The 22,313-nt window shown below is 39.9% G+C and overlaps 1 protein-coding gene across 7 annotated transcripts in view; it reads right to left on the bottom strand.

The window, feature by feature from the left end:
- CACNB2 (calcium voltage-gated channel auxiliary subunit beta 2) overlaps positions 1-22,313 on the bottom strand; it is a gene marked incomplete at its 5' end in the record, with an annotated part of 258,460 nt that overhangs the window by 77,036 nt on the left and 159,111 nt on the right. For 5 of the 7 annotated variants that reach the window (XM_084280129.1, XM_084280130.1, XM_084280133.1 and 2 more), the window contains one exon: positions 11,390-11,509. In XM_084280129.1, the coding sequence (XP_084136255.1) occupies positions 11,390-11,509 (120 nt within the window). Of the gene's footprint in view, positions 1-11,389; positions 11,510-12,322; positions 12,392-22,313 lie in introns of those variants that run through there. The other 2 variants (XM_084280131.1, XM_084280134.1) reach the window with 1 other exon arrangement.

The following is a 22,313-nucleotide window of genomic DNA, read 5'->3' as shown; positions in this document are numbered from 1 at the left end:
TGTGGTGAGACCTTCAAATCAGGATTAAAACATACAGGGGGAGTCTGTGGGAAGTCATGTACAAGGACAGACATTCATAGTGCCTAGAATTAATGAGCATAGCTTCAAGAACCCAGCAATTAATAAAACACAGAAAAAGGTTGAAGAAAAAAAGTCTTTATGATGACATGAAACATGCATACAGGATATTATATTGATATTATAAGTTCCAGCTGTTGAATGATGCTTGTCTTCATTCCTGCCTGAGTAATATCAGAGATCCTATAGTTCATTAATACAGGGAATCTGCTGCAATACACATTGAAGTTCAGAGAGAAAAAAAAAGTTTACTTCTGACTGTGGGAACACAACTGTCCACCAGATTGCACTAGGTAGAATTTCTCATCTGGATTTGCCAAGGGCATTGAGGAAGAAATACTGAAACATGTCATTTTTGAGACAAAAATAAGAACCTCTCAGTTCATGACAGAGTGAAACAGACAAAGTGGATACATTGCTTTATGCCCTTTTATGTCTTGCTTCTTTTCCTGGGATTAAGTACCAAGAGTGTAGATGTTCACATCAGACAGCTTCTAAGGAACTAGGATCAGTGGGGGCTGAAGTACAAGATCCTACCCCGGAAAGAAGATGGACTTCTCTGCAGAAAAGGCCTGGCTTAGAAATAGCCCTAAATAAATTAACTGATTAGGTGCGGATAGAAACAATGCTTTAGATCCCAAAACACTGCCATGAAACTAAATTGCCTGTGAGATGCAGCACAACCAAAAGAAGGAAGGCCACAAAGATGATCAGAGGGCTGGATGGAGCACCTCTCCTATGAGGACAGGTTCAGCTTGGAGGAGAGAAGGCTCCAGGGACACCTTATAGCAGCTTCTAGTACCTAAAGGGGCCCACAGGAATGCTGGAGTGACAGGAATTTAAGCTGAAGAATGGCAGATTTAGATCGGATATTAGGAAGAAATTCTTCACTGTGAGGGTGGTGAGGCACTGGAACAGGCTACCCAGAAAAGCTCTGGATGTCCCTGCCCTGGCAGTGTTCAAGGACAGGTTGGATGAGGCTTTCAGCACCCTGGGCTAGTGGAGAGTGTCCCTGCCCATGGCAGGTGGTTTGAAACTAGGTGATCTTTAAGGTCCTTTCCAACCCAAACTGTTCTTTGAATCTATGATTTTATGTGAGAGAGATTAAAGTCTGAGAAATTTCATGTGATTTTATGTTGAGAAGAGTTTAAAACCAGGAGTAAGGAATCTTTTCCTTTCTGAGGAACACAGCTTCACCTCTTTATCCTCATGAGAGGGAAGCACCCACCAACTTTCTCATAAGCTGATGGAGTTACCTGGGTCCCCAGAGCACTGACAGCTGAGCGGTTATAGGCACTGGACAGACTCCTCTTCCTCACCTTCCTTTGAAGAACCATTATGTCACAACCCTGTGCCTACAGCAAACGGCTCAAGCACTGCAGAGGCAGCGAGAGAAAACAAGCCCATGCTCAGCCCTCGCCGGACCAGGTTCAGCGAACACACCAGGACTATTACAAAGACACAAACTTAAAAGCCCTAGTCCAACACTTCCATGGCGGCTCTGTGCTACGTCTCAACTGGACTAAACTACCAGGGAACACCAGGGGAAATGGCAAGGAAATTTATACTTGGTGGGTGAATCACGGGCCTCACTGCAAAAAGGGAATAAAGGGTCAAAATAATGAAAGAGCTGGGAAAAGTGTAGTAAATTCTCTTACAGCTCCTCTGGGAAGGGCACATTCGACTGTAATTTGACTGCTCCTAAAAGTCAGAAATACTTTTGCCTTTCCAATTACTGCCTTTTATTACTGCTGGTTATTACCAGCAATGTGCACAGCTGATTCGCAAGATGGCAGGCACTCAACATTTCTTCTCTTTTTTTTATTTCAGTCAGAAAGTGTTTCTCTTACAACACACAGAGGTAACAGAGTTACAGTAACCCCAAGTGCTTTGTGTTTGTCGATTTTACCGCAAGTGAAATATTAGAATCCAACAACTTTTCAAACCTCAATTTTGAAATAATTGGCAGAATGGATGGAGTCAAAAAGCAGAAGGCACATCTCTTCTCTCCCTTCAACAATCTGACATCTCCAGTCAAAATAATCAAAGCAGCTGCAGTTTGATCCCTCATCTTCCCTTTCAAGTTATTTTTCCCCTCAATTTTCCACCCTTCACTGAAAAAGGATGACTGCAGATCAATAACACAAGTATATTTGCACAATAAACCCCCAGACCATGGGGTGCATCCCTGCTTTCCATGCCTGTCAAATGCAGATCTGTCCAAAATACTGAAAAAAAGACATCAGCTTTCAAATTGGATTTTGGATTCTAGGCACAAGAAACAAGAAATCATCTTGAAAATAGGTATCTACTTGATAAGATTTCCAAAATGAGAATAAAGGACAGTCTTGTTCGTATGTATTTTAGTCATATATATATATATTATTTTACCATCAGTATACTACCATATTTTTTCAAGAACAAAAAAGTACAAATTTTACACTCCTAATCCAAACTGGGTTAAGCTGTTAGCACAGAAAGAGTCAGAAAGCTGGGAAAATTTTATTTCATCAAATGTTCCAACAAGAAAGAAGGGAGCATTGCTTCTCAGAATAATTAAATGAGAAGTACACATTTTAATGTCAGGTATTCAGGGCAAGAAAAAGAACAAACAGAAAAGTAATATATTAATTACGGTATGAAAAAATTACCCAAATATACAGGGAGGGGACTAAGTAAAGCTGGAGAGTAAAGAAAAAGAAAATGGGAAAACCCGCTGGATTGTCTACAGCAGTATTAATCTCAATTGTTTGCGCAGTTGCATTGCTTGATATTGCACCACTTTTTAAACTCAGGTGCCATTTGAATGTGTCGTACTATCAATAAACTTGGAGTTAAATAAAACATCGTGGGTGAAACCATCATACTCTAACTATTTAGCATGGAAGATAAGGATTTTTAAGGAAAATAAGTGCAAGAAGTAGTACTTCAGTGGGAACTCTCTCATCTAAAGCTAGAGAATGCCACCTGAAACTTCCATGTTAAGATTTCATATCAGATTCAACAAGAGTATTTGATTGTTTTCTTGCTTGCTATTAGGATCTGAACTTGTTCAATCAAGTAAGTAAAGAAACCCCTAGGTAGTTGTAAAAGTTGTACGACTGAAACCCACCGGTGACATTTACATCACAGAAATGGAGGGAGAAGGGGAAATAGGCTACCTGTACTTTCACAAAGAAGTGTGTGTTTAATCTTTGGCATTTCATGGCATCCTAAAGTGTATCTCGGCATATACATTTACCCTCTGGAATTAGTTTTTGTAAAGGTATAAATTAGAGGGTTTATGCATTGCATATTCTTGATCATAGTGAATTTGGGAACACAGACAACGTGACTGGAATGCTGGAGGAAAATGTCATTGCAGGATTGGAGGTTAAATGTACAGAAGAGGTGTTCAGTGGTTTCTGTAGGCTCCACCAGTGAATGTTAGAAGTTAATGCTGTTTTCCTGCTCTAGGATGTGTGCACTGGCTTTACACTGAGTATAGATGAAAAGATGGCAGGGTCACAACCAGAAAAGCATCAGTTGGGGCCTCTCTGGATTTTTATTTTTCATTGATTTCTCTCATTAAGAATTATGCAGAATCCAGACAGTCTTCATAGTTCAAATTGAGTTTTGCACTTAAAAATGTTCCTTACCCGGGAACACAGAGTATCTTCCTCCCAGGTATCACGGGTTTCATTTGGCCTCCTACTGATTTTTCTAAAGTTTCGTACAACCAGTGACTAGTTTATATAACTAATACTCAATTTTCTAGAAGGAAACACTTTTGAATTGGCATCTTAGATCAGTCTAATTTTGTACCAAAGCACTCTACTGCTACCTATAGTTAGAACTCATTGACATCTTGAATGTAGCGTTATAAAACAAGTTGCAATTATGAAAAAAAAAATTACAAATCTTTAAGGAAGCTTTTTTCCTTTTTTTTTTCCCTCTGATTAAGCACAAAACCAAAACCACATATAATCTATTTCTTCTCTTCTTTCTTCTTTCATGTTTATTTTGGGAGGTGGATTAGTAAAAAGGGAGGGAATTCAGATCTTTACCAAGGATTCAAGAATTGTGTTTGAGCATGGCAGATGACAAGTACCTCCCTGCGTAGCAACACACATCAGCCAGGTGCCCACTCTATCAGAAATCAGGTTAGCTGCCAAACTGGTTGGAAAACAGCCATTTTGGTACAAGAGCAGAAAGCGTAAAGCTTTTGTTGTCCAAACTAGTCTTTCCTCAAGCCATTGTATCACATCATATGGGTCAGTGTTAGCTGGGGCACCTCTGCAGGGTGAGCTGCTGCTGCCGGCACTGAAGTTCTTACTCCAACTCATTTCTGCCTCCAAAAAGCCCATGGCAGCCCACTTCTAGCTCTGATCACAGGACCACTTCATTCTCTGATAAATCCCTTTTATTTCCTCACAAATTAATCCTTTGATACAACAGTTCTCCCAGAGTACAAAATAAACACTTTACAATGGCAAGTCATCATCTGTAAAACATAAATGGCCAGTTCAAGTCACCAGTGCTCGTTATTTAATACATGCAGCCTATTTACAAATGTATACCCACATATACATATGCAAGTGTATGTGGGTATATGTAATGCATACATGTATATATAACCACAGGTAGATATAAATACAGGTCCAGATCCACGGAGATTTAAAAATCCTATATTTTACTGAACTCTAGAATAACTAAGAGCCCCACCTGCATCCGCAATGCCTGCCTTGAAAACATTTTGTAAGTACATGCTTAATTTTAGAAAAAGACAAGATTATTTAAAAAAGATAACCCCCAAAAAATATCTTCAGGTTCTACATTAAGCTGGAATGGAAACAGGAAATATACATAAATTATTTAGAGTAGGAAAGATAAAGTTATGTAATTTATCCACCAAGTAGCTGTTAAAGATGCAGAAAGCTCAGCATTTACCTGGAGTTCAAACATTTTAGCTACCTTTAACAATGGCCTGTGCCCTGAAATCCTATTTTCCCCTCTATCTTTGAATCAATGTTCTGTTTTATGTAAAAAGACATTTGTTAACAAGATAAAAAACAATGGCATTCAAATAGCTGGACCAGCTGCTGAGAAAAGTGCAGCTCTGGAATACAGCATACTGTCTCAGACGTTAGCAAAAGTAAATCAGGCCTTATTAGCTGCAAGAAAGTTAATAAACTGCATCATATGCAGCTTAGCAGGAAATTACTTTGCTTAGAGTGACAAGTAGCATCTACCTCTATCTAAGATCAACGAAGTGCTCACCTTGGTGCCAGCCTGAACAGCCTGCCAAATCTTATCCTAACTCCTCCTTTCCCAAGGTCCATCAACCACACTCACTCCCTGCTGGTTACACAGAGCATCCCCAAAGCCACTTCTCATCCTCTCATATGATTCCCACAACCCTCTGCATCCTCTGCTGACCCCCACATCAGCACCCAGCCTGACAACCAGACCCAACAGGCACTGCTGCCTGAGCCACAGCAAGGGCTGGCCCTGAACACAGTTAACTCTGCATCTCAGGTAGGAGGTACCATGTCGCTTTCACCACGTACAACTGGCCAGCAACAGGCACATCATGGTTTAGGAACCTCTGCCGTGCCAGCCACGCAGCAGAGGCTGGCAGCAAACAGGCTGTGTCTGCGGCACAGACCCAAGGGACGGGGAGCAGAAAAACATCCAGATGAAAGTTTTAGATGCACACGGGTGTTTGTACCTCGCTTGCAATGCTCACTTCAGTTAAAACATTTCTTCAACACTTCTTTTCATAAAGAACTTATTTACTTTTACAAAAAGAAAAGTGTAACTTAACCGTACAGATAAAGTCAGAGCAAAGATGCCTCATCAGGGGAGGGAGCAGGCGCGTGTGAAAGCATCTGGTGAGAGCAGGCAGAAGAGTTACACTTGTCCTTAGGACTTCTCAGTATTGTCTCTCTATTCCTTGGAGACAGTTTATCTCTTTCTGCTGATTATTTGAAGAACACCAGGAAACTAAAGGATCTACCTACAGTTAGGTATCTAAATTTAGGCTGTCATAATATCCCTCCACTCTTTTTTTCCCCACTCAAATCCAAGAAGCAGAAGAGGAAAGGATATTTATGAAACAGATTTGATCACTCTGTAATCACAATATCAATGAGAGATGACAGATGTTTTCTAATTAGAAATGGTACTATTTCTGGAGAGTTTGATTCCATCTTACCTGAGACCCTGCTGGAAGAAAGAATTCCAGCCACCGAATGATGCAGCCCAAGAGTGAGAATGGATAAACAGTTCAGGGAAATAACCAAAATACTGACAGGCACCAGTGTGGAACAAGTGCATACACTTAAAGTGAAGACAAAATAGATCATGCATATAAACATGACAAAACTGTAGGTCACAGACAGCAGTATAAAGGGAGCTGCCCTGCATCCCAATGTTACAGTCCAAAGAGTGAGCAGCAGAAATGAACACAGAAAACAAAGGGAAAGAGTATCTACAACCTGATTCGAACAGAATTCATCTCCAGCTATACAACAACCAGATTTGTAACTGTACTTCTGGATCAACAACTCAATTATTTCCAGCTAGACCACTGTGCCAGCTCCCATGTAATCACAGCAACTATGACACGCAACATTAGCTATCTAAATGATAACACGCAATGGAAGTACTCTAAAACAAAAGGGCAAATGAGAAGAAATCAATGGAAGAAAATATTACCATACACAACAGCTAATACTACCCTATGTTGCTATGGCTTTTGGGGCTGTTCAGCACCATGATGCTCTTGTAATACAGAGAAAACAGAGTCTCCATGATGGAACAAGCTGACATAATATAAGGACACACATCAAGGTGATGGGCACTTCTGGTCTGTCAAAAATGTTACTGCAGCTTAAACAGACATACCTTAACTAGCTCTGCAGCTGCCTGCTAGCAGCATGGGGTCATTGAGAGGCAGCGAAACCTGTCTGAGAGTGAATAAATAACTAGTCTTGGCACACTGCACCGGATAATTACATCTGACAATCTTTTTCATGCCTTCAGCCTTGCAGGGATATGTAGGCATTATCCCAGCCTGCTACACGTTTCAAAGCTGTGGTCCCCAAACCATGCATGGAGGCAATGCATTACACTTCAGACACTGCATTATTACTCACAGTCACAAGTCATCACCACTGCTACAGTACACATCGGGAAAGCAAGACATGACAGTTGATGTTATACCCTAAGAGGGATGTCTGGTATCAGAATTTCTGTGGTTCACCATCTTGATGTAAAAGCAATTTAAATGGCACTTTAAATTAGGACTATGGATATTTCAAGTTTTAACTAACTCCTAAAAGGATGCAAGCAGTAGAGCATTAGGTAGAGCATAAACAAAGCAGAGCTGAGAGGATTTCCTGTTCTGGACACAATTACTGACTTCTGGAAGGCCACGATCTGGCTTTGACAGACATTTAAGAAGTTTCAGGCTCAAAGGATGCTGAGAACAATCTTGAACAGAAAATAAAAAGCATAGGTCTGCCCTTCAGTCCCAGTTGAGAAAAAGAACCTGGATTAACTGGCACTTTCAGTACCTAATGTATTAGAAACAATTGAAAAAAAAAATCATTTTCCAAAATGCTGAAAATATCCCACAGACCTCATTTGAAATTGTTCTCTGCATAAAGAGCTCTAAGGCCACAAGGGGGGGGGGGGGGAAAGTCAATGTTGAAGTCCCCTTTCTTATGTACAAGCGTTAGCACATTTAGTACTGAATTTAAAGGTCTCACAAATAGTTGTAATTCACAGGCTTCCTTTGATCTCACCCCTATCACTCGGTGCAATATTTTAAGGGATAATTAATTGAATAGTTGCAAGAAATAGGAAAAAAAATACTTACTATAATTTATTTTTAATCCTCACCTTTCAAAACTAGAGAGAGTTACCTGTAGAAATGACAATTTTCAAAATACTAACACTAAAACTAATTAATATCTTTAGGTTCTTATTTGGTTTTGGCTTGTGAATGCTTATGGTTCATGTTTTAAAGGAAAGAGGACATTCAGCAAAGTATCAGTACAAGCCCTTAGATCTAGGCATTGTTAGCATACCCTAACCAGCTCCTCTTTATCCTAGAGATAGCTATGGACTATGAGGAGGACACCAAGGAAATCCTCAATGCCCTTAAATGTTTTATTTGTATTCATTAAAAAAAACCCCAAAGAACCCCACAAAAAATCCCAAACCTAACTTTCCACATTTGCGTTGCAGAACTGTCCTAACCAGGAACATTTCATCTCAGCTTTGAGGTTAATAGATTCATCTACATGTTTATTTCCCTTGGGATGTCTACCTGCCTGCAGGTAGTCTAGGCATTTGCCTCTTAATTTTCCAACCCTGGACGATTCTGAACATGCGCCCGTGGCCCCACCTTCCTTACAGTAAGTCACATGCCAAAGTGAGTCAGCAAAATATGCTTAGCTGTTTTCCACACAAGCAATGCTTGTATTAAATAAATAAATAAATATGGCCAGAATGTGTATTTTATTACCAACTCTTTTTTTGTTTTTATTTTCCATTTGGATCCATATCAGTTATGCATATTATATTCTGGCTTCATGTTACACTAACACTTAGAATCCATAAAAATCCAAATTTAAAAGTCTTAAAATCCTCTTAACAATTTGCTATTGTGTGCTTTATTACTGTGTTTTTCTCTTCAGTTTAAGGTGATTTCCCCAGTTGTAAGGAAGGAAAATGGATGTCATTATACTGTTTTCATTAAGTGTGTGACACAGTTCAACTGTTTTTTATCTATCCTTAATTCACTATCATTTTCCCTCCACCGCCGCATTATTCACATATGTCATCCTCTTCTAATTCCTGTGACAAATACAACTGTAATGACTTTATTTAGGATCAACACTTCCATTCAGGCTATTAAAAGGGGAAAAGTTGAAGCAGCTGCGTCACTTGGTTCTGCCTGGGAGCGGGTTGGGGCGAAGGCAAGACACCCATGGAGAGCAGGCAGCAGGCAGGAAGCAGGTCTGGGGGCACGCAGGAGCCAGGCAGCGCCAACAGAAGTTACCGCTTCATTAATTTTACTGTGTTTCAGGGAGGTGAATGACCAAATCACCAATAAAGGCAGAAAAGCACACCCTGTCATATTTTAGATCTACTGGGCTAGGTTTAAATTACGTCTTTTTAAACATTTATTTCAAGTGTTAGCACCAAATACACGGAATATTTTCTTCAATATGCTGGTAAATATTACACCAGGCTAAATATCACACTCCTGTAGCCAATGTGTAAAATTATTTCCATATATTGCTGCCTGGAATGATTTTTAACATTTGACTCAAGAAACAAAACTGCTAGTGCAGTTCCGCCTTTGATCCATTTTAAAGCACAAGTGATTTAAATAATTCATTTTGTGTTTTCTACATGACTAGAATTACCCATTGTTACAGCAGGTTGATTTTGGCAATGCCTTTCCTACTTTGACTGTTCACAAGTTGTCTTACAGTCTCAGGCGGTGTCAGACCTAGAGACTGTATCTTATGCCAGCTGGAGTGAGAACACTGCTTTGATGTGTAGAAATACAGTTTTAAAAAGTCAGGGTCTGCTAGCAGTTTCTCTACAAACTACAATGGCAGCTGTGCTAGAGGTCATGAATATTGCATAAGGGCTGGCCATGCATTCAAGCCAGCATCACTAAGCCAAATTCCCATAGCAACACTCACATAGATTTACTCATCGCTAGGAGATGCATCAGTTCGCAGCAAGTGCTGTACTGCTACCCTGATATTATGACTTCAACTCTTCTTTAAAAGACTGTGCATTTACTGATAAAATTTAACACTTCACCTGAATTTCAGGCATGGCTTTATCATCTTTCTTAAGAGCAAAGTAATCTCAAACCAGCAAAAAGCAACCCTGATAAAACTGAAACTCCCGATGATGATCAGCAATATCTCTAAGATACAAGGTGGAAGGGAGGAAGCAGGCTGCTTCTGTGCTATTTCTGCTATACCCATCCCAGGACAGCAGGGCCCAACTCCAAAGCGATGTTCAGCATCTCCTACAGTTGGCAAGTTCCAGCATCTCATTAAAATGCTGCTTTAGAAGCTCTTATTAAATACTGGTCGAACAATTACATTTTTCAAAACCACATCTTTGACATCCCTGTTCAGGTTTTCTGGCCCAACGAAGCTGTTTGGTTGTGCATTATAGTGCTGAATTATTTATGGAGCTGGCCCTCACCATACAATCAGGTGCACAGCTCAGTGATCTGTATTTCTGAAGAACCCTTGTAAAACAGGTGGCGTCAATGGGCAGAGGCAAAGCCAGCAGCAGCAAAGGAAGCAGAATGGCAGAAGGAAGGGAGATGGGGAAATAACAAGACAGGCAAAATGGAGGAGGGGAGTCAGAGAAAAAGTGACAGAGAAATGCAGGTCAGGTACATCTGAGTAAGGACCTAGTACAATATTTAAATATAAGCTATGAAAATGGAAAACAGATCCTGGAAAACAGTAATACACTGAGATCTAGAAGCCAGCTTACAAAACAGAAAAAAAGTCAGATGACATAAGAAATGAAAGATAAGAAATAAGATGAGCATGATTTTTATATTTAAGGATAAAGCACAGATGAAAGAAAAACAAACCTATACCCTTTCAATGACAAAACCCTCAGAGTCCTAAATGCATCTCATGGAAAATATACAAACACACAGTAAGAACCTAAAGCTCACGTAGCATTTCCTTAATAAATTGTCACTAACTGCCACGAGTATGGAGATAGAAAGAGAAATCTTAACAAGTCCTGGAGCATGGGATCATTTAACACGCTAACTGTAAAGAATGCCAGTGAAGTCTTCAGGAAAAAAAATCCAAACCCTTTGCAACACATTCTCCCTATTTACATATGACTTGCAGGGACTGATCCTTCATTGAAGGAAGAGGAATAGGATGTTTGAGGGCTGATTTCTAGAACTGTAAGTTTTGGGTGCCATAGCCATCCAGGGGCAAACTTTCACAAACATCTTCAGTAAGAACTCAAAGCTTTGACTCTATATGCAGGAATAAATGTGTATGTTCAACAAAGAGGAAATACACAAATTTAAATAAAAGTTTTCTGAAATACACAAGCCAATCAAATCCTTGTATGGAAAACTGATTATAACTGACTTTTTCTGGAAAATGTGTCTTCTACAGCCATCTGGAAAATCTTTGTAAGAGGTCTTATGCTATATGTCAACAAATTAAGAACATTTGCATCAGTAATGGATAGCAGTCCTCCAAAAGTTGAGCATTTTATAAATCAGTGACACAAAATAACATCTTACCTTTGCTTTTTCCAGCTGTGCCTGGGCCTGTCGCTCTGCCTCTCTCCGCACTGCTTCCCTGTCTTCTTCCAGAGATACATCTGAATCGGATGGACGGCTGGTGTAGGAGTCCGCCGAACCCTGCACAAGGAAAGCAAAAATGTCACAAGTCCTTTTGATGTTAAAAAAACAAGGCAGAAGTGGTTATACACCTTGCCTTTTACTTCTGTAGGTAACAACTCTCCAAAAGGGAAAGTCACTTAGAAAAATTATGTAAGTATTTTTTTTTTTCTGGAGACTTTCCAAAAGTGCAGGTGTCTTCCTCAGTATTCTATTTCCTGCACTATCCCCATGTTCTTATTTGTGTGCTTTTCAGCAAGCAAAGCCAGTTGCTCTGTAGAGTTACAGCAGTGGTGCAGTGCAGGGCTGAAGGACACACAGCAGCTTCAAGGATGGCTCCATAAAAATTAAAACTCTGAACAGTGTCAGTATTAACAAGGAAACAGACTTTTCATAATCAGAATGCAAATTCTGTATCAATATTCACTGTTACACAATACCACTGCTAACAGATTTAACGTCTGCTATCCATTTTTATTTTAGGGCAACCTCTTTACCTGACACACTTTCCCCATCAGAACCGCAAATGGCTCATATCCATCTCTGCCCCTCAGCAAAACATGCAAATGACCACAAATCAACTTCCAACTAATAAAATCCGTCTGGACTCAACACATGTCCCCGTATTTCCACAATGGAAGCAGCCACAATGCCAGGAGAGCTCTATAAATAATGACAGCTCTGCTTTCCCCCTGCATACAAAACAGAGTTCTGCTAATTCGATCAGAACAAAAACAACTCTCCTCTCCTCACCGGCTTTTTTTCCCCTCCCCACACTGCAATACATATATATATATATATAATATTCACCGATAATGAAAACACAGGGCTTACACAGATATCAGAATTCTTCAGTCGTCCTCCTTTGGCTCTTTTCAGAAGCCTGATCCAGGTGGCCTTCATTAGCCAGACAGCTCAGTTATTGTCCGCAGCTGCAGCGCCCGGCACTGATCTCATAAAACATGTGCACACTGAGCACCGCAGAATCACTGCTCCTTTCCTATCCATGCTCTGCTCTGAGAGCCTTCCTTCTCTTCCCTCTGCCTTTCAAGCTTGCAGCCTCACTGTTTCCAAGTATTCTACTGCAATTATATTCTCAATTTTTCTCATGCCAGTTAAAAAAAAAGAAAACAAATCACAACCCAAATCCAAAAAAAAAAACCCCAAAAATTTCACACCACCTCCAAAAAAATCTCAATTTGAATGATAAAAAGGTAAAATAAGCCAGGCTTCAGGTAAATGTTGTGAGAGATGCTTCAGCTGATCAAAACCTGAGATCGATCACAGAAAAATACCTACGGCTTTTTCCTTTCTGTTTTGGGGGGTGGATTTGGCTGTTAAAAATAGTGCTTATAAGAGAACCTTTTAAAATCCTGTGCAAAATGTATTCAGTGACATTTGCAAGTGCAAAGTTCATTTCATCTCTTCCTAGATTGGCTGGGGGTGGGGTAACAGGCTGTTCATATCACTGGGCATGCTCCATATGTGCAGCCTTTTACGCAGATGCTCACATCACACCAGGTTGTTAGCCTATGCCAAATTGCCATTTTACATCTCAAGGGTAAACAGCTGGAAAACACAGCGTCCCTGAGAAACTAGAAGAGCTGGTACAGCGTCTCGTTCCCATCATGTATGTCTGCTACGAGCCACGTTTCCCTCGGATGCTCGGGTCTGTCATGCAGCGCTCCCCTCCACTGCAACGCGCTGAGCTCCACTCTGAGCTCTCTTATGAAAACGTAAATCCAAAAATATGCCTGTTGAGTGGGAATTTAACCCCCTAGTTACTGCTTACATTTTTCTGACATTAGCAAAGAAACAAATAACAACTGCAATACACCACTTAGCACAGAAATACCAGACCCTAATAGAGCACAAGCCAAACAACAGCACTGAATTTCTGTTTTCTGCTTTACAGAGTCACCCTCTGTTCTTTGATAAACTGACATGGGAATATAACATGCTAAGGGATGGTTCTGGGGTATTTCCAAGTCACTGACAGACATGTAATATTCTAGTGGAAAAAGATCTCTGTGGCTGACTGCAGCACCTGCCTCCTATAGAAATACATAGTTACAAGAAAAACATAGATTACAGCAGAGAACAGGGGTCATGTATGTGTCATAATATGTCAGCACATCCCATGAATGACTGAAGTCTGCTGTCCTTTGTGTCTCTAACAACTGCCCCGTTGCAAATGATGCAGCAGCCTACATTTAACCACTACTAGCACAAACAACAGTTGTCACTGAACTCACAGTTTAAAATAAAGGTAAACTTTAACTTTTAGAAAGTTTTTTCTTCCTTTCCTCAAGCCCATAGTAGTTACATATATAGAACATAGTTTAATAAGCTGTCTTAGAACTGACATAGAGAAAATTACTCTCCAAGGGATATTTTGCTTGCAGGAGTCCAAGTACACCTGCTATGTTACAGTGAGCTTTCAAAACTAAACTGCTTGCTGAGCTAAAGCATGAGGAGCAGAAAACAAAAGAAAATGCACTCAAAGTTTTGTCTCTTAGGAAAATGCTTAGAGGCTCTGTAACCTCCTCAGAGCCTTTCAGAACTGGCTATTCCTTAAAATTTCCATTTGCCACAACTCCCTACCAAAACCTGTGGTGAAAGACAAGAGCAGCAACATACAGCCAGAAGTTTCATGTAGCACTTAAAACCCATTATGGTTGACAGAACAGTAGCCTGTGAGCAGAACCACTGATGTTATCACAACATTGATGAAAGCTGAGACTGTGATGGAGAACCCCCCCCTCCACATGGCACCACAGCCCCCAGGATACTCTGGGGTCCCCCAACACTTGACCCACTTTCAGAAAGTGCATGTCCGAGCCCTTCCCCACCAGTCCTGCAATTCCTCAGTGCCACCCACTCTACTGCCAAGGAAGGCATGTTGTCATAAAACAACCCCAAAGCAACACTGCCTTTAAATAGGAGGTAAACAAACCAATCAGCCATTAATCCTGACACAGCAATCACACAATGGATAGTGCAGGCGTTACCTTTCTACAGCACTTCCATACTTAATGCACCATGTTTTCCATCAACCAAGTGGCATGGCATCACTTTTACTGTTGTTCATTCTGCTGTCCAGAAGGGATGCTGCCTAGCTAGGTGGCGTGTTTTAACCTGGCTGGCAGCTAAAACAACCACACACCCATTCTCTCACTCTCCTCCCCACATTGGGATGGGGGAGAGAATTGAAAAGAAAAAAGCTAAAACTCGTGGGTTGAGATAAAGACAGTTCAATTGGACAGAAAAGATAACAATGATAACAATAAGACTAATTGTTAATAATAACAATAATAGCAGCACATACAAAAAAAGTGATGCACAGCACATTTGCTCACCAACTGAAGCTGATACTCAGCTAGTTCTTGAGCCAGATTGCCTGATGGCCAACCCCCCAGTTACATACAGAACACAATGCCATACAGTATGGAATATCCCCTTGGACAGTTTGGGTCAGCTGTCCTGGCTGTATCCTCACCCAACTTCTTGTGTGTCCCCGGCTTTCTTGTTAGCAGGACCATCTAAGAAGCTGAAGAGTTCCTGACTGCTTGGCAAGAACCAAAAACTTCAGTGTGTTATCAACATCGTTCTCGTCCTAACTCCAAGCCACAGCACTACAGCAGCTGCTGGAAAGAAAACTAACTCTATCTCAGCTGAAACCAGGACAGTGGTTCTCACCCTATACAAAAAAAAAAATAGTCACAGAAACAAAACTCCTTTTCCCCCTAAGGGGGCAAAATGCCTTCTGGGCCAGGCTAGAATTCCTAAAATTGGAATTTCATCTTCCAGTCCACAGAGATCATTTACATTCCTGGTCCTGTGTTGGCCACAGTCCCAATACGCATCCAAAAACTTATAATGATTATTAACAAATCACATGAATCAAATGCAACATTACATTTATTTGCCCAGTGGGACGGACACGGTGATGTAGATTTTCTGTGGAAAGCATGGAAAAAAATCCAGGAAAAGAAGGCACATACAATTACTGGGCATTTTTAGATGAGCTAAGAACGTATTCAATCACTTTAAGATGAAAAAACAATTAGACTTGGATAAAAACAATGATGAAACTACAGTAGTAGTTGACTAAGGAAAATAGAGCCAAGTGGATGTGTATTGTCCATTCATGAGAGCTAAGGAAACTACATTTCCTCCCTGGGTTACACGGGTTTTTGGGTTTTCCCTGGAGAGAAGTACGGATCTTTTCCCAAGAGCTTCTGAAATTCAGCCTATGATTCTGCTGGTCTCCGTCTCCTTCCACTGCACTATGGAAGAGCTGCAGTAATGTATATATGTAATATATGCTACTATAGCCCCCAATTCCCCATCTTTCAAGAGAAACTGTCTAATAAATGTGAGATAAGTCATGTTAATAATTAGCCCATCTATTTATTCTTCCTTCCTTTTCTTTCCTCCTTACCTGGCAGATCTACAAACCTAGTTTGTTTGAAAAATCATCTCCTGTTTTCATTACATGCTTGACAAATATTTACCAACTATCCTATCACTTAATATCATGGAGCAGCTTCTATGAGGTATTGTAACACGAAGCCATACTGCGCACACTGCTACTGGCCATATGTCCTTTTTGTTCAAGACCACACATGTATTGTCTTGTGTAGCATTAGAATTGTATCATCTTCCAGAGACTGGGTCCTTCAAGTAAGAAACACAGCTCTGTAAATATGAAGGGTTTTGTTACTTTCCTCTACTTGCAGGGAGAAACTCCTTAGTTAAATCAAGGGGTGTGTCTAAAACTCTTACTTTTCTTGATAGTTTTCAGCACCCACGCTTAACTTTGGTCTGTACAGTAGGAGCATAAGTACAGATTTTGACTGCAGCATTATATCCATAGTGTAAAATTTGCTGATGTGTTTGGTCTGTTACTGTAACAAACTCTGACTGGGTTAACACAGCTATCATTATGCCTGCAAATTCAGTCATGGCCTTTATATGATGTCTTCCTCAGAAAAGAAAAGCGATCCTCCGAGTTCCATGTGTTTGTCTTTAACAGGGTAATCCGTTAGGTATTACTAGGACAGATAACTTTTGAACTCTTGAAAATTCTCAAGTAATTATCTTCTTAAAACATCAAACAAGTTCCTTCAAGTAGAGACTTTTTACATTATTATTTATTAAATGAAGGCATGAAGCAGTAAGCAAACATTATAAGGATTTTATAATGAAAAAAAGAATAAATGTGACTGCACACACATAGAAACTTTTAATTTATAATACTGGGTTTTTCTCCCAGATGTATTTTTCATGTTTTCATTCATTTAATCCTGAAGAGAATTTTAAATTCAAAAGAAGAAATATCTTTTAGATTTTCATTCAGTTTATACCTTGAATATGGAAAGCTCAGTCCTTATTGGGATAGTAAGAGGAGCAATCCACTTCAATATTCAGAATTCATATACAGATATTGCTGACTGCATATCTTCTAATCTTGTTGAAATAGAACATCACATGTCCTGTTAGGCATGATTTGAGATGGTAAACTGTATCATTATGACTTATCACTAATTCTTGAATGTTAGGAAATAAGGTAATAGAAAAAATGTTGAAGTGAAATGTTGAATTTTATTTCAGTAAAATTTTCATTTCACTTAAAATTTTTAGAACCGGTACAGAACAAAGGCAAGATGTTAAATTTTAGTGTGAAAGTCCTGACATTGGCAAATTTTAACTTGCCAACAGAGAATACAGATTGTCTAGTTTTGTAATTAACTGACCAAAATAAAATGTATGGGCCGCATGATTAGAAAATCAGAAATGCCCCATCAGGAGGGACCTCTGTTTCTCAGAGTGCCCGCAGCTGGCAAATGTGATGATTTCCTCTCTATGAATTTCTCTCAAGATGTCTATTTGGAATTATTTTGAAAAAAACACAAAATGCTGCTCCAAGAAGGCTACACAATGTTGCACTGATGCGAAAATAAAGAGACCACGTACCCACTACAGGGGTATCAAGCAGGAATTGCTGACTCCTTATGTAAGAGCCATGGCGACTTCACAGCCTGGCAACCACCAAGCCTATTCCTGATGTCCTCTCCGGTCCTTGGGAGGGGCCCTGCAGTGTTTGGCCATTCGCCCTCTACATACACACGTTTACACCTTAATGCAAAACTCTGCTCTCCAACAATCACCATACAAGGATGGCTACCAGCTCCTACAGTAATCACCGACATCCTCTGATAATTTTGCATTCAAAAAACAAAACCGATATTGATTAGGTGTTTTTGTTTGTTGTTTACAAAGCTAATAGGGCATTGCAATGTCCCAGCCATTGGGGACATTCAAATAACAGGTGGAGTGAAATTTTAGAACAGCTCTGGAGCTTTAAGGTGGCAATGTGATTAAAATGGAGATTATCTAGGAAACCAGTCTTCTCCTTACTCCTTCACATGACTTCACAGCACCCAGATCAACATTAACAGCTTTCCAAGGAGCTAATCTAATGAACAGCTGGATGAAATGGGACATTTTTAAAACAGTCCTTAAGTTTGCAGAAGCCTAGAGTGTGGCATTCATGAACCAGGCAAACAGTTGCACCAGGTATTTTAACAGGAAAAAACAAACCAACAAAAAACTCCAAACCAAAACCACCACCACCTTAAACCATCCCCACATTCCCACTCAATTTTCATCGTATTAGCCCATATGTTCACTTTCCTGTTCTCTCCGTAAGAAAAAGTAGCATAAGTAGGCATTCGATAATCTCCTGAGGTCCCTTCCAACCCCTACGATTCTATGATTCTGTTATTCTGTGATTTTGAGAGGTGTAAGTCTTTTCATGGTGACTCTTCAAACTTGGGCAAAATGCAAATTGTTTCCAAAAGGGCAGCTGCAGAGCTCAGCCCAGTCAGTGAAGAAACAGACCCCTCAGAGTCAGAGCTAAGCTTTCCCCAAATTGTTGTCTGTTATGTCTTCCCATTTCTTTGTAAAAACTATTAGAGAGAGAAAAAATTTCTTGAGACTCTATTGTACTAAACACTGTACAGTCACAAAGTGAATGACAAACGCTGCTTAGAAAAATGTGCAGTCTAAAAGGAGAAGAGAATATGAGAAGAGAAAAAAAAAAAGAAGAAAAAGAAAGGGATCAAGGTAGCAAAGCAATACAAAATAAAGCATTTTTAAATATTCGATCCCAGCATTATGACTCATCCCTTGCATAACCATGGTGGGTTGTTGTTTAAGTAAGTTTTCTATATGTATTATGGCAGAGATTACTTCTGTGAAAGCCTCTGAAGGAGGATAATCTGGTAGCTCTCTATATTCTGACAGAGATTCTCCCACTTATGAAAAAAGAGAAAGCGCTTTTGAGGAAGAGGGCAAAGTCAGGAACATTAAGAGGTCTTCTAGCTTATCAAAATATGCTTTATCCAAAATATCATCACATAACAGAAATTTAACATCAACAAAACCCACCAAAACTAAAGAAAAAAATGGGATTTTTTTCAAGACAATTCATTGGATCTAAAGGGTAGGATTCAATTACTGATGAATTTGAGCTGTAAGGAAAAGTCAGAACAATGACAGAACTAAGATGCTGCCAGCAGAACAACTGAGAGACAGGTGTCGAAGGAAGAAAAACACACCAAGGTAATGATTGCAAGCGACATAAGCTTGAATCCTCTGACTTTTGCCTCAGACTGTCAAGATACCTGGCTATTAACACAACTTGGTTGACTTACGGTAACTGTTTACAGCTCTGGTAACTTGATTAGATATTTAAGCCCTCAGGCAAAAACAAACTATGATTATTAGTAACAAGCTCAACTGTGGCAGTGTTTACTGACACAGAAGTGAGTAAAAACCTGAAGGTTTACAGGAAAAATTAAAGTAACGTTTTTGCCTGTGCTAATCAACCACAGGAAGGATTTGAAATGGGAGAAAGACAACTCAGAAAAAAAGGATTTAAAACATAAAATGTAACGTGTCAATACAAGAGCACAGAGAAAAAGACTGGGTCAGCCATGGAATTACAAGGGTTTAACTGAAAAGAGGAAAAATGAAAAACACATCTGGGATGACAACAAGGAAACAGAAAGACAACTAGAAAAGGAAAGAAACTGAAGGAAAGCATGGCAACCATCATCTCAATTTGTCTCCGCTCAGTTAAAAGTGCCAATTTAGATTCTCTGTTCCAGATCTCCAGTATATTTTTATCTGGGATTTTGGTTCAAGTCATTAAGATTTTCTGCATACTTAAAAATAACTTCCTTGAAAATTTAGCATGAAATTCTGTTAGCAATGGAGAATTGTGAAGGGAAAAAATATTTTCCTTGCATTTTATCAATTACCTCTAGATGTACAAACCCTGCTTGGTTTTCAAATGTAACATTTTTAATCTAGTCCAGATAACAAATGGAAGGTTTTGGGGTTTGGTTGGTTATTTGATTTTTAACTTGTTAAAAAATGTTGAGGTTAAGTATCTATACTAAAGTCTTCCATAGTTTAGTATTCCAAATGTAAGAATTGCTTTAAATACATATTTTTGATTAATTTTGCCCTTAATTTCTATAACATAAATATACTATTAATTTGTTTAAATGATTATCTTTTTTTCCACATATCTTCATGAGTTAGTTTGGTAAGCACACACTCTGAAGAAACTGCTGTCACAGACGAGTCGTCTACATTTTTCAACCTCTGGTAAGTTTATTTTCCAGTTCATCATCTACTACTGAAATCTTGATATTTCTAATGATGATCCTTTTGTTAACAGCAGTCAATTACTGCCATGACAGAAAATACTGCAATTTGCCCACTGCTTATACTAGGAAAGGTTTTCTTATCAACACCTTTGTTGAAGTGCACACAGAGGGGACTAACGACTGACTTAATTATTTTTCCCTCACCCAGTCTCACCGAATGCACAAGCTTGTCAAAATGCAGTTCCTTTGTGACTCAGCCCAGGTACCTCCAACAGGCACGATCATCCTTTAGGCATGTGCAGCCTTGCTCTCTGTGATGCTTCCAGAAACACCAAGTGAGCAGCTTTCACACCGCATGGCACCATTTACTTCAGGATGAAAATGCTACATAAAATGCACACATCCTTGTCAGTGAGCTAAATGTAAACTCGTTCTCCAAGCCACACAAGTCCTTGTGGTTTAAGGCACCTGTCCTTTGCTGCGGCCTTCGTCTTCCCAGTCCCTGAAAAATACCAGAACTGCCTGAAAAACACCAGAACTGTTTCTTTATACCTATTACCTATCCTCCAGGCCTGGCTTAAACCAAAGCAAACTACTTGCAATTTTCCCAAGAGGATAAGGTTCCTTATGCCACTTAAATGTCGTGGTGGTTTAGCCCTGGATGGAGGCCAGACGCCCACCAAAGTCAGTCTATTACCTCCCTTCTTAGTTGGACAGGGGAGAAAATATATATTAAGAGGCTCAGGAGTCAAAATAAAGACATGGAGAGATCATTCTGTCATCAACAACATGGGCAAAACAGACTCAACACAGTGAAGAGAGAAACTACCTAATTTTTTACACTACGCTACAAAGAACAGTGAAAACTGGAATTGGGAGCACGACCAGATCTTAAAACAAACACAACCAGATCTTAAAACACTTTCCCCCCACCACTCCCTTCTTAGTAGACTTTAGTCAGAATACTGCTCCCTTCTTCCCCCCCATTCATAGTACAGGGGAGGCAGGAACTGGGGAAAATGGAGTTCTCGATAGCACCTTCCCCTCACCCCTCCATTCTAAGCAGACTTTCCTTTAATCATGATTTTGCTCCCTTCTTCCCCCCCGCTTGTAGTATAGGGGGGCAGGGACTGGGAAAAAATGGGGTTCTCGGTTACTTCTTCATGAGCTGTTTTCCTTTTCCAGATCTTAAAATACCTCTAACCTCCCACCCACCGGCTCCCTTCTTAGGAGACTTCACTCTAGTCATGATTTCACTCCCTTCTTCCCCCCGATTGCAGCACAGGGGGGCAGGGACTGGGAGATGGGGGCTTCAGTCAGTCCCTTGCAAGTTGGTTTCCTTCTTGGCCGGGCGGGGGATGGGGAGGAGGCATTCATTCCACACCCTCCCCCTGCTGCACCGTGGGGTCTCACCCACAGGACACAGTCCTCCGTGAACTCCAACGTGAATCCTTTCCCACAGGGCTTTATCTCCTTATCACAATGTCTCTCGGACCCAGTCCTCCACGGGATTCCAAGCCTTCTCAAGATCTTGTACTATAGATTTATATTGGCAGTCCTGAGATTCGACTGTTTAAATAAGGATTGGGAGGGTTAAAAGAAGAATGAGTGTTTCAGGCAACCTAGAAACAGAAACAAGACTGCTACTGAAGATGTTGATGATGATTAAATGCTAACCTGAAGGAAAATAAAATATAAATTAATTGCAATAGAAAAATTAAAGGAAGTCATAAAAGCAGCACATGGTCTTGTGATCTTTCCTAACTCAATGTTGAAACATTTTTGTGTTCTGGAATATTCAAAGCTTAGCAGAGTACACTTTCTATGGTAATAAGTGAACACAAGTTTTTTAAATTATTGTGACCTAGAAGAACAAACATCAGTGAAAAATAAGGGACAGAATTCTTTCTGATTCAGAACAGAGTTTGTCTGGGTCAGGAGAGAACATTACATCAAATTCCTTGCTGAGCCATTTCCTCCTCTAGAAGAAGCATTGAATTTTGGACCACCGGGTGCTCTTTAATCTAATGCTGCAATACTGAATATTGACATAAAATAAGTTTGACTAGCTGATAAATCAAAAATCTTAAAAAAAAATTCCAGAGGAATACAATAGCTACGCAAGCTCTCTCCTGTGTCAG

This window comes from Gallinula chloropus (genome assembly GCF_964237585.1).
Source record: "Gallinula chloropus genome assembly, chromosome: 2".
Classification (NCBI taxonomy): Eukaryota; Metazoa; Chordata; class Aves; order Gruiformes; family Rallidae; genus Gallinula; species Gallinula chloropus.
The sequence above is the reverse complement of the archived record's forward strand: the minus strand, read 5'-3'. Positions and strand labels throughout refer to the sequence as shown.